At 40.0% G+C, this 13,216-nt stretch overlaps 1 protein-coding gene across 3 annotated transcripts in view; it reads left to right on the top strand.

The window, feature by feature from the left end:
* MYO5A (myosin VA) overlaps positions 1 to 13,216 on the top strand; it is a 196,808-nt gene that overhangs the window by 138,857 nt on the left and 44,735 nt on the right. For all 3 annotated transcript variants that reach the window (XM_032417787.1, XM_032417786.1, XM_032417788.1), the window contains exons 25-28: positions 376 to 489; positions 7,665 to 7,808; positions 8,064 to 8,117; positions 12,133 to 12,360. In XM_032417787.1, coding sequence (XP_032273678.1) covers positions 376 to 489; positions 7,665 to 7,808; positions 8,064 to 8,117; positions 12,133 to 12,360 — 540 coding nt within the window. The remainder of the gene's footprint in view (positions 1 to 375; positions 490 to 7,664; positions 7,809 to 8,063; positions 8,118 to 12,132; positions 12,361 to 13,216) is intronic.

Below are 13,216 nucleotides of genomic sequence, written 5' to 3'. Positions count from 1 at the left end.
GTCCCTCTCCTTCTGCCCCTCCCCCTGCTCATGCTCTCTGCCTCTGTCTCTGTCTCTCTCAAATAAATAAATAAAATCTTAAAGAAAAGAAAAAACCCAAAGGGGATTCTTCTAATAATCACAGATGATTTTTGTTTGAGCATTTGGTTTTGTGACTTTTCTTGTCATGCCCTACTGGTGCATCTTTTTCTTTGAGGAGCTCAGAAAGTGACCCTTTCATAAGGGTTTATTAAGGACAACATGGAACAGACTATTTGGGCATGAAAACAGCAAGTTAGTGAGTGGGGGTTAGAACCAAGTTAAGGTGGATGCTGTCTTAACTATAACTGGTTTAATTATATTGTGTTAATTATATTTGGTTTATCTGCCTTGCAGAATGTGCCTAAGCCTGGACACAAGAGAACAGACTCCACCCACAGCAGCAACGAGTCTGAATACACCTTTAGCTCTGAAATTGCAGAAACTGAAGATATGCCCTTGAGGACAGAGGTACATTTTAGATAGCTATCACTACAAGTAGGATGTGACCATGCTATTATTAACAGGCCTCATTTGCCCATAAATGTAGCAGTTGTTTCAAACTCTTCATATTTCATAAATGACCAATGGGTGCTTAATTAGCTTATTATTGATTACATGTATTTTCTTATATGTACATGCATACTTATAGATATTTTTCAGTAGACATTTTAATTTTTAATGTAATTTTGATGACCAGATTTTCCTTTTGTAATTCCCTTTTTCATCTTAACATACCCTATTACAAAAAAACATAGCTTGTCATGAATTTATTTCAGACTGAGGTAAATTGTTTTTAATGGTAAGCCTTTTGTCCTTGAATAGTATAAATAACCAATGCCCAAGAGTTAGCAAAACTGCTGCCCCTGATGACAGTTTTTACCAATGTGATTTTTGTCCACAAAAATGCAAGAAAAGTAGCTTATAAATCTGCCTTAGTGTTTGTATTATGTGGTATGAAACCAAAATGGCACATTACCATAACTGCAAGAGTACAGTGACTTTAAGTTAGATTGTTCCCAAACCAATTCTCAGATCTTCTTTTCAAATATGGTACTAGTTTCGCTAATGCGTAATTCAGTCATAACTCTTCTATTTTTATATCGTATTCTGAGAAAGTGGCCAAGTCAGAAATAGACTGCTTCTGTTAGAACAGCCAAAGAAAATTGAATGATTTTTCCTTTCTTGTCTTAGTTTTACTCAGGAATGAAAAGTTTCTGCCATCTCATTCTGTTCATTTTAAGGAAAAATGTCATATAGTTGGAATCATACATACAAGAACCCTAAGTTAACTTATCCAAGGTCACAGCGTGCAAGTGGCTGAACCAGTATTCTAACTGAGGCTGGTCTGCTCGGAGCCCCGTACTCTAGTTCCTCCCATCGGGGCATTTTATACTGCAGTTGTCCAGTCTGTTTCTCTCTGTAGCTAACGTTAGCCTGCAGACCATTGATGGAGCAGTATGGCCACTGTATAGCAGGATAGAGGTTGTTCTAGGTTTTGGCTGCTGTGTAACAAAGCATCCCAAATTTCAGTGGTTTCAAACCACAGCAATTTACTCATGTTCACAACTCTTTGAATTTTGACTGGGCAGTTCTGCTGCTGCACATGGGGTTGGTTGGAGCACTTCGCTGCATCCCAGCCCAAGGAAGAGGACCTAGGGCCTCTCCGAGCGACTTCTCTGTTCAGCAGGATGGTGAATGGGTTCTGAGAGTGTAAGAGCAAAAGATGCCAGGGCTTGGGGGGCCATGTCCAGAACCAGCACCTTGTCAGTTCTGCCATATTCTGTGTCATAGCAAATTACAAGGCCAGCCCAGACTCAGGGGAAAGGGAGTGGACTTCATCTCTTGATGGGAGAAAAGACGTTTGTGTTGGGAGCAATCACTGGTAACCATCTTTGGAGACTACCACAAAGTTAGACTTTGAAGATTTCAAAATTACAGCCTCTGAGCCTCTAGTGGATATGAAAGTTTTAGGATTGCATGCAGTTGGTCTTCATGGGAGTACTCACTCGCAGCAGTCCGAGGGAAGTATGTTTATACACTGTTGGCTTCAGTGTGATTCAAATTGAGCAGCTCCTGCAAGGAAGGGGAAAGCAATGACAGAAAGGGTGTGTTTGCTGCAAATTATTTTGTATTAAACTCAGGACAAAGAGGCTTCTTATTGATAGTTTTGATTGAGGACGTTACATTTTTAACCTCAAAAACTCTTCTGTGCTTTACCTAATTTTTACTAGTAACGGTATTTGTCTCTACTCTTTTCAAGTTTTGTCCAAATTCTTACAGATTTGAAGGGAGAGTTAACCTTTTTGTTTCTAATTCTCACCCATATTTCTGCTGAATCTTTTCTCAACTTGAGTTAGTTTAGGGGCACCTGGGTGGCTTAGTTGGTCAAGCATCTGACTTTTGATCTCTGCTCAGATCTTGATCTCAGGGTAGTGAGTTCAAGCCCCGAGTTGGGCTCCACGCTGGGCATGGAACTTACTTTAAAAAAAAAAAAAAAAGAGTTAGTTTAGAGTAGGATTTTGTATATTGCTCATCTCTTTTGAATAATGAAGTATGAACTGTGCTCCAGAAGTCACAGACAGATCTGGAGTATTGTGTATTGCCCTTCACATGCACTGACCATCAGCAGTAGGTCATGCATGTGGAAATCTCCCAATAATGGGAAAGGCTTTTCACTGAACTGGTCATCTTGTTCCTTGTAACTAAGTGCATGCATCTGAAATGTGGCTGGCTCTGGTTAGAAGGGTTGTCTTGACCATTGGACAGACTATAGTAACTCTCCTCCTTGGAACTGAGTCCATAACCTGAGCCTCAGTCTCTCTCTGCCTCAGTTTCCTCATCTGTGAAGTGATATGCTATGATTATTATCTTACTTTAGAGTGATGTTTTGAAGATTGAGATAATTCCTATAAAGCATTTGCAGCAGTGTTTGATACATAGTAAGTGTTCAATAAATCCATGTTTTTGTTCTAATAAACAGGTTTCCAGTGACTATCCTACAATTTTGATTGGGTGTGGTCAGGATCAGAAAGAAATCTGTAAAACTGGTAATAGAAAAATTGATTATCAGAAGGGAAGTTGGGTGGGAGAGAAGTATCAGACTAAGACTATGGCTGTGAATTTGCACTTCTGATTACTTTTGACTTCCAGGTTTGTGTTTCTCCTTGCAGCTACTTCTATAATGGCCAGGTTTACAAATTGCCCCTAACAAAGTAAAGGAGCACTCACTACTATGTGTAGTATTCCCAAGTAGCTCTTTCAGAATCTGGTGCCAGGAAAATAATGAGCCCCTTCTTGGTTATGAATTGATTTTTTTTTTTTTAATTTAAAATAGGAGTTTTTCAGACTGTTTTGGAACACAGAATTCCAACCTCAGTCATGTAATGATAGTAAAATTGGATGTAAAAAAGAATTGATGTCTTTCTAGCTTTGCCAAACCTTTGATCTGTGGGTCACAAGTCAGGCTGGCACCTGCATGGCTGTTTCCCTCTGGAGAGCTCACCTGCCAAGCTCCACCTGCTGCGCAGCCCTCCCACGCCCACAGCATCTTCATGGTCTGGGGCTGCATTCTTTCGGAACCTTTGCTTCTCCCTGCTCTGTCATGCACCTTTCTTACTAGCCATTGACTCATTATCCCAGCTCTGCTTCTGCCCTGGAGCTTCCTCACACCTGTCAAACCCAGGGAAAGGGTCACCATAACCTTCTCAGCTGTTGTTAGCAGTAATTCCAGAATGATTGCAGACGTATGCTGGTAATTTTGTGAGTAAATTCTCTTGCCTTCTGGATTTTCCTCAGATGAGAGACCATGATTTTTTAGGTCAGTTTCAAAGCTTCACTCTCTTAGAAAAGCCCTGGATGCTAAAGTCCTTTCTAAGGAAGGAAAGCAAAGCAAAACTCCAGAAACTTCTCTGAGCCAGATGGCCCAATCTTCCTTCCTTTTTTTTTTTTTTTTTTAATGATTGATTGATTTATTTTTCAGAAAGAGAGAGGCAGAGAGAGAGAGCATAAGCAGGGGGAGGGGCAGGCAGAGGGAGAAGCAGGCTCCCCACTGAGCAAGGAGCCAGATGCGGGAATCAGTCCCAGAACCCTGGGATCATGACCTGAGCTGAAGGCAGCCGCTTAACCAACTGAGCCACCCAGGTGTCCCCTAATCTCCCTTCTTGCTTGTGTGGCATGGAGAAGACAAATGGTATATCTCTTTGACTAGATATGTCATTAGGGATCAGAATGGACACCATGTGGAGCACTCTTAAATAATTACCAGTCCTTATGCCTCAGGCAGTTTTGTGGTTGTCAGATGTTATTTTTTTGTATTCTTCCATCTCCTCTTTTAATATTCCTATCTATAGAATTTTGCTTTTATCTAGCAATCAACTCATTCTTTATGCAGTATTTGCTAGTATCTAAAGAATTAGCCCATCCCACTTTTAAATTAAAAAAAATTTTTTTTTTCTAGAGAGAGAATGAGCGGGCACCAGCCTGGGCAGGGTGGGGGGCATAGGGAGAGGGAGAGAGAGAATCATAAGCAGGCCCCACACCCAGCATGGAGCGTGACACTCTGGTTCGATCTCATGACCCTGAGATCATGATCTAAGCCGAAATCAAGACTTGGGACGTTCAACTGACTGAGCCATCCAGGCCCCCCACCCCATCCCATTTTAATGAGAAGATTCCTTTTAAACAAAAATGCCCATTCAAGATTAAGAGGGATGATTCCCAAATGATGACATTTGAAGTACAATAAATGAAGTTGGGAGGTGAAGTCTTCTATTACAGTGTAAAAAAAGATTAAGTAATGAAAATTTTCAGGGACACATACATCATTAATAGATGGACAAACATTAAAAACACATGAATGGAATGTTTACATTGTAAATAAGCTAAAATACAAGTATTTGTGGGATGTGTAGAAATGATTTTTTGTATGAATGAAAATCTATAGTAATTTCACGTTCAGGCAGGTCGTCATGTCCGTTCTGCTCAGTCAGGACAGACTTTATGGCAAAGATCATATACCTAAACTTTTTCTTACTGGTGAACATTACAAGAGTGGACAGTAAGAAAAAGTCCAGGTCTAACTAGTTTGTGGGTAAATGACCCTGATAGCCTACAGATAAATGCCCCACTTCTTAGTTTAAATTGATTTTTCTTAGATTTTTTTTAGAACTGGAGTAACATTGAATTCAACACTACTAAGAATTCGTAAAAGACTAAAGATAGATAATAAATATAAAAGGAATTCGACCTCAACAAAAGGCAAAGATATGTAAATTAAAACTACAGTTAAATACACTTTTGGTCTATCAATTGAGCCATTTAAAAAAAATGATAACAGTCATTGTTGCAGGCATGGTGGTGGTTGCTTGATGGAAGTGTAAACTAATTTAGCAGACTTAAGAACATTAATATTTAGGTATATATGTACTAGGATGTTTATTTTCGTATATATATATTTTTAAAGATTTTATTTATTTATTTGACAGAGAGAGACACAGCGAGAGAGGGAACACAAGCAGGGGGAGTGGGAGAGGGAGAAGCAGGCTTCCCACAGAGCAGGGAGCCCGATGTGGGGCTCGATCCCAGGACCCTGGGACCATGACCTGAGCCGAAGGCAGACGCTTAACGACTGAGCCACCCAGGTGCCCCTATTTTAGTATATTTCAATAGCAAAAAATTAGAAACAACTTCAATGCCCATCAGTAAGGTAATAGCTAAGCAAATGATGGTACACATGTCAGTATAACTATTAAGAATTATGGTTTCAAATATGATATCATGAATTTGGAAAACATTTGTAATAAAATGCTAAATTTAAAAGACAATACAAAATTATAATGAAAATATTCCAATTACTTAAATCTATAGAAAAGAGACTGGACAAAAATTGTAGGTTTTCTCTGAAGATGTGATTATGGCTTTATTTTTCTTCTTTGTACTTAGTTCCTAAACTTTCTATAAAAGTTTATTTTGGGGGCATCTGGGTGGCTCAGTCGGTTTAAGTGTCCAACTCTTGATGTCAGCTCAGGTCATGATATGAGGGTTGTGAGACCAAGCCCCACATCAGGCTCCATGCTGGGTATGGAGCCTGCTTGAGATTCCCTCTCTCCCTCTGCCCCTTCTCTTACCTCTCTCTTAAAAAAAAAAGCTTATTTTGTTTTGATATCTGAAAAAAAGTCTTTTAAAAAATTGACAATTTGAAATACAAGACACACTAATCAGTTAAGAATTATACTTTGACCAAGTGCCTGGGTGGCTCAGTCGGTTAAGCACCTGCCTTTGGCTCAGGTCATGATCCCAGGGTCCTGGGACTGAGCCCCATGTCAGGCTCCCTGCTCAGTGGGGAGCCTGCTTCTCCCTCTCCCTCTGCTTGCTGCTCCCCCTGCTTGTGCTCTCTCTCTGTCAAATAAATAAATAAAATCTTTTAGGGCAACCCTTTTGGGTCCCCTTCCTCCTTGGGAGCTATGTACCATCACTTTGCTATGCTCAATAAACCTTGCTTTGCTGCCCACCACTCTGGTCTACCTCTTCATTTTTCGAAGTGCCGTGACCAAGAACTGCGGGCACTGATGGAGAAAAAATCCTGCAACACTCGGACTCTTGGTTTTAGCTCAGGTCATGATTTCAGGGTCGTGAGATTGAGCCTCGCATCAAGCTTGAGATTCTCTCTCCCTCTGCCCCTCCTGCTTGTGTTCTTTCTGTAAAATAAATAAATAAATATTTAAAAAAACAAAATAGATAAATAAATAAATAAAAATCATTTTTAAAAAAATTAAAAATAAAAGTCATGTGCATTTGATTTTTTAACAAAAATAAGATCGTAATATAAATACTGCCTTGCAACTTGTTTATTTCACTTAATACTTTTATCTAGGGGCGCCTGGGTGGCTCAGTCGTTAAGCGTCTGCCTTCAGGTCATGATCTCAGGGTCCTGGGATCGAGCCCCGCAACGGCTCCCTGCTCGGCGCGAAGCCTGCTTCTCCCTCTCCCACTCCCCCTGCTTGTGTTCCCTCTCTCGCTGTCTCTCTCTCTCTCAAATAAATAAATAAATAAAATCTTTAAAAAAAAAATACTTTTATCTAGGACATATTTATCCACTCATGTATATCTATTTCATTTTTTTAACAGCTATGAAATATTTTAGTTTGATTATACTATAATTTAAGCAACTCTTCTATTGACTAACATTTGGGTTTTTTTCCAGTTTTTTACAGTTACAAAAAATGCTGCAGTGAACATCTTTTTCCATATATTCTTGTGTACTTGTGTAAGAATTTTTGTAGGATGATTCTTAAATGTATATTGTTAGGTTAAAGGGTATACACATTTAAATTTTAATAAATACAGCTAACTTGCCCTTTTAAAAGGCCTACTTATACTTCTACCAGTATTATATATGACGCTGTTACTAATACATGGCATTATTGATCTTTCCAGTCTTTGCCAATCTAACAGGGAAGAAGTAGTGCCTCACTGTTGTTTAATTTGCACGTCTCTACTCATTAGCTGGGGTGGGCATGCCATTCTTTGGCCATTTATATTTCTTCTGTAAGCTTGCCTGCTTCTCTATTGAACTGCTCATTATTTCTGCATTGGCTTTACATCTTCTGGATCATCTTGACCATCTTATGATTTCTGGGGTTTAGGAGCCAAGTGAGAAGAAGGTGCCTCTGGACATGTCATTGTTCCTCAAGCTCCAGAAGCGGGTCACAGAGCTGGAGCAGGAGAAGCAGGTGATGCAGGATGAGCTGGACCGCAAGGAGGAGCAGATGCTCCGCAGCAAGGCAAAGGTATGCAGTGCTAACGCACCCCAGGGCCATGCGCAAACTGAGCACTGAGCCTGGGACTTAGGTGCAGTTCTGCAGTCTCTTCTTTAATGGAAACTCAGCCCAGAAGTACTTTATCCGAGCAGCATTTGGTTCACGTAGTGAGGGCTAAACTCTCCCCACTATTTTCTGCAGAGCAAGGAAATATTCTGAGTAAAAATGTGACAATTAAAGTAAAACTACTTATTTATAAAGTTTTTAACTTTACATTTTCCCTAGGAAGAAGAAAGACCACAAATTAGAGGTGCAGAACTGGAATATGAGTCACTCAAGGTAATGGGAAGCTTCTGCCCAAGGCTTTGAATATCTTGTTTTGGCAAGCAACCTGCTCAGAGTTTCTCTTTTTCTCAGAGAACATCCTTAAGGGCACCCGAGGTTCTAGCTTCACCCTTATTCAGGCATTACTTCTAGCCTCATGTTGTTTCTTTTTGTAGATTCTATTTCATATAAGCTAGAGTTCAGTCTAAGCAGAAACAGGAGTAATAGCTGCCGTTTGAGGTGATAGAAGGTAGTAAAGGACATTGATTCTAGCACCAGACTGCCTGGGTTCAAATGCTAGATCTGCCACCATATGGCTGTGTGCAAGTTATGTATCTTTTCTGTGCCTCAGTTTTCTCATCTATAAAATGGGGAAGATGATACTATTTATCTTATCGGACCGTTATGAGGATTATATAAAGTGATCCATGTAAACTGCTTAGAATAGTGCCCAGCACGTAGTAAGTACCCAGCAAATGTTGGCTGCTGTCATTATCCTCATCATTTTTAAATGCCTGTACTTTACATATTAGCTATAATTATTACTATAATCCTGCAAGTAAGTATTTTAGTTCCCATTTTACAGATAAGGAAATTGAGGTTAAGAGATATAAGTAACTTCCTAAGATCACCCCATTAGAAAATGACAGGAACAGGATTTGAATATACGTATCTTTGGCTCCAAAGTCTGTGCTCTAACTACCAAACCCCACTGAAACTATGTATTTATAGAGAAGGATAGCTAGGTATTAGTTTGCTAGGTATTAGAATAGAAATGTATTCTAACTTATTTTTTAGAAACTGTTGGGAGGAGGAAGATGAAGGTGGAGAATTGTCTCCTTAATGGTTGAAGGCAATGTCTATCTAGCAGGTACTGTGGTCCCAGAGCAGTTGAACATGGGAAGGGCTCTGATTAGGAAGGAACAGGAGTTCCCGAAATACAAAGCATCTTGGGTAACCCAAGAGCTGAGGTATAAAACAAACAAGAGCCCATTCCTTCATACAGAGTAGGTTGTGGGCGCCTGGCTGGCTCAGTTGGTAAAGCATGTGATTCTTGATCTTAGGGTCATAAGTTCAAGCCCCACGGCGGGCATAGAGTTTACTTTAAAAAATATAAATATAAATATAAATAAAATCAGGGTAGGTTGTTCTTCACTAGGCTCCTTTCTTTGCTTTCCAGAATCAGAGCCATTTGAGCCGTGTGAAGTTTGAGCTGTCAGGCTATCAGCTATCAAGGCACTCCCAGCTTTAAAAGTTTTCTAGGTTATTAATTAAATTATTAGTCTTAAATTTATCTTTCTCAGACATTTTCTGCTTGTGTTTATTTTTTACTGTTTTCTCCTTTTGCAAACTGTAGTATAGAATAGCTAGAAAACTATAGTGAGGTTTATGATTATAACCAAAGCTAAGAATTAGAAAAGCCACAACATAGCATAAGGAAACTCATTATTTTAAAGCCTTTATGTGTATTTGAGAATTCCTAGGGTCTCCCTAAACTGTCATGAGGATTTCTGTATTATTTTTTTTTTCAGTACTAATACTTAAAGTCTAGTTCTGATATATTATTTCCTAATAGCGTGATGTGGAACATAATTTACATTAATAGGACCCTGTCCTCTGTGGATTTGCCACTTCCCATGGTCCAGAACTGCTGATTACTGCTTCCTCTTATTTATTTATTTATTTATAAGGATTTTATTTATTTGACGGAGAGAGAGTGTACAAGCAGGGGGGAGCGGCAGAGGGAGAAGGAGAAGCAGGCTCCCCCGCAGAGCAGGGAGCCTGATGTGGGTCTCGATCCCACGACCCTAGCATCATGACCTGAGCCGAAGGCAGTCACTTAACCAACTGAGCCACCCAGGCGCCCCTACTGCTTCCTTTTGAGGCTGTGTGGCATTGGTTTAGAGAATGCCTGTCCTCCACCCTACCCAACCCACAGTTCCTTTATCAACCCCTTCCCTTGAAGATAGTTAGAACTCTTCCACTGACATTTGATAAACACTTGACTAATAATACCTCGTATTTACTTTACAGTTTGGAAAGTTTTTCCTACACCTTATCTTACTTAGTCATTGTCACAACTTCTGAGATAAGTTATTTCCTTTTTAAAGATTATTAAACTGAGGCTTAGAACAGTTAAGAGATTTACTATCAGGTGGTAGAGTCTGATCTTGAATCTAGGTCTCCACACAGAAGGAAACTTTCTAAACACCCTAGGTTCCTATGATCATTTGTTTGAAAATTTATTTTTACCAAAAAAAAAAAAAGGCACTATTTGAAAATACTCTAAAGAGCCCTTTTACCCTTTCTGAATTATAACATGAATAAATCTATTGCTCTTTCAATGAAAGTACTACTTGCATAGTATTTATGTTTGCCCTGAAAGAAAAGAGTGGCAGCGAAGAGTCATCTCTATTATCCTGACTCTCTGTTTCCTTTAGTACCCTTTATCTAGAGGACCAACTCATGCCATGGGTCATACAAAACCAGCATCAGATGGGATGGGATGGCACAGGCCAACAGAATGGGAATAGGACTGTCATCTCCAGCTCTTTTCCATCTGCCTGCCTCACACAAAAATGGACAAATAAAGACATTCTTTGTAGTATGTTAAAAATGAAGCCCAGATAAAAAGGGGAAAAAAAGAAGCCCAAATCACAAAGTTGCCGAGTACTAGCTCAGTATTTCTCAAAATGTGGTCCCTGGGCCAGCAGCATCAACATCACCTGGTAACTTATTGGAAATGCACATTTGTAGGCCTCATACCAGGCCTTTTGAATCAGAAACTCTGGGGGTTGGGCCACGCAATCTGCCCTCCAGGTGATTCTGATGCACTTTAAAGTTTGGGAAACACTGCATCAGCGCTTAGTGTCCAAGTGAAGACATTCATGTTTTCTGTTGCAGAAAGGAGCAATACGAATCCGATCACTAGTTGGTGGGAGACTGGGGATAGGAAGGATCATTCATTTTCACATAAGAATAGATTAATTCATGGAAGAAAGGGTTATATATTCTTATACTAGAAAAAAAAAAGACTATAAATAGTTCTGCTATAAACTGTTAAGAGGTCCTATGGTGTTCTAAACCCAAGGTGGCTGCTCTGGAAGAAACAATAAAATATTTTATCTTTTATACATAGAAATATCTCACTTCCACTCTCATAAGGCCTGTGTAATGTGCTAAAAACAAGGCAGCATGGTGCTTCACTGTTTCTCAGCCAGTTTCCCGAGACATCTGTATTTTCGCGTCAGAACGCTCCCATTGCCCCTGTTTGAGCAGAGTATGCAGAGGGCAGTGTTAACTAGTGACAGGAGGATGGCTGGTAGTATGTGGAAATGTGGAAGGGGTAGAAGATGAGTATGGCCATCTGGATGGCACAAGGAGCCCATCCTTTCCTCCCACCTCCCAAGACTCCTGCCAGCAACTTCACAAGCCTGTCATACACATGTCAAAGTAATTTGGAAAATACACTGTTTGTCGTCATCAAAACACTAAATGGAATTTTATTAGTTTAAATGATATGGTAATTTTTTAATTCAAAGTTAAAAGCCTAAGATTTCAATGTTCTTTCCATTCTGTTTTACAAAGGAAATAAGAGGATGCTACTCAAGATTTCAGGGTTCTGCTCATCTGAACCATTCACTGGAAATCACCTGACCAGCTGAACCCTCATACTTGCCCCTGTATTTACCTGCAAACAAAACCTGGGCTTCTGAGGACTAGGCTAAACTCATCCCTTGGGACTCAGCAATCTCTCCAGGCCTATGAACTCACCCTAGGCAGGCCCGGAATAAATGTGACTCTGGAATTTGGGTTGATGAAGCAAACTACCGTTCACCTTGCTCAACTCCACTTGATGTCAGCTTTCTTAATTTGTGGAACAGAGTTCCCAGTACAGCCTGGAAAGCTGTTCACTAGGGTAGCTCTGACGATCTTTTCCAGAAGAACTCTACCATCTTGGGGGAACATGAGTATTCCAGTGTAAAGTTGAGGATAACAGCAGTGAACTATTCTTTGTCTCTTCATACAGCGTCAGGAGCTGGAATCAGAAAACAAGAAACTGAAAAATGAGCTAAATGAGCTACGCAAGGCCCTTAGTGAGAAAAGTGCCCCAGAGGTGACGGCTCCAGGTGCACCAGCCTATCGTGTCCTCATGGAGCAGCTGACCTCTGTGAGTGAGGAGCTTGATGTCCGTAAGGAGGAAGTCCTCATCTTGAGGTCTCAGCTGGTGAGCCAGAAGGAGGCCATCCAACCTAAGGTAAGCACGAGCAAGTGACTAAAGTGGGTGTCTGGAGACTGGACTCTTTCTTTCTATCCTTTCCCTGCAATTTATAATGAAGCAAACATGAGCATTTTTAGTCTAATTAGCATTTAGTCCAAAGGATATTATCATTTTTTAAAAAAATCTCAACGTTGCTTTAAAACTGTCTCAAGTGCCAATTAAAGTGAGCAAAAAATAAATGAAATCCCAAATGATCTTCTGAGTGTCATTTCTCACTCATGAGCAAAGAGCTTTTAAAATTAATCTTTAAGTAGTAATCTGGTCATGATATATTTTCATCAAAAGTAAAATTCAGGGCTCCTGGCCGGCTCAGTCAGAAGAGCATGTGATTCTTGATCTTGGGTTCGTGAGTTCAAGCCCCACGTTGGGTGTGTAGATTACTTAAATGAATAAATCAAATAAATAAACTTAAAAAAAAGTAAAATTCTGTTGAGTACAAAAATCCATAAATTTTCTTGCTGTGGGAAAGCATTAAATATGACTTTAAAATTATTTGTTGGTAATAGCCCATTTAACTGTAAAGAGAACACTTAAAAGGGTTAGAAATGAGATCAGCGAGTAGAAGTTCCATGGAGATGATTTCTGCTCACTTCAGGGAGTTCTCTCTAATGGGGGAGCTGTCCCAACTGGGGAGGGGCTGTGTGTGGTGATTCAATAGAAGGGACCCATGCCAGAGGGTAGAGATGGCCCTCCAAAGTCCTTCCTGCCCTCAGGTTATTTGGGACCCGATGCTGTCATGTGTTGGTAAAAAATGGGCCTTTTTGTCATTTGCCATCAGAGGGACTCTGGGTAATCATTTTAAAACCTGGCCTGTGTCCCTGCCCATGTTCAT

Source organism: Phoca vitulina, unplaced genomic scaffold (assembly GCF_004348235.1).
Source record: "Phoca vitulina isolate PV1807 unplaced genomic scaffold, GSC_HSeal_1.0 scaffold20, whole genome shotgun sequence".
In the NCBI taxonomy this organism is placed as follows: domain Eukaryota; kingdom Metazoa; phylum Chordata; class Mammalia; order Carnivora; family Phocidae; genus Phoca; species Phoca vitulina.
Note: the sequence above shows the minus strand (reverse complement) of the source record. Positions and strands in the feature narration are given on the sequence as shown.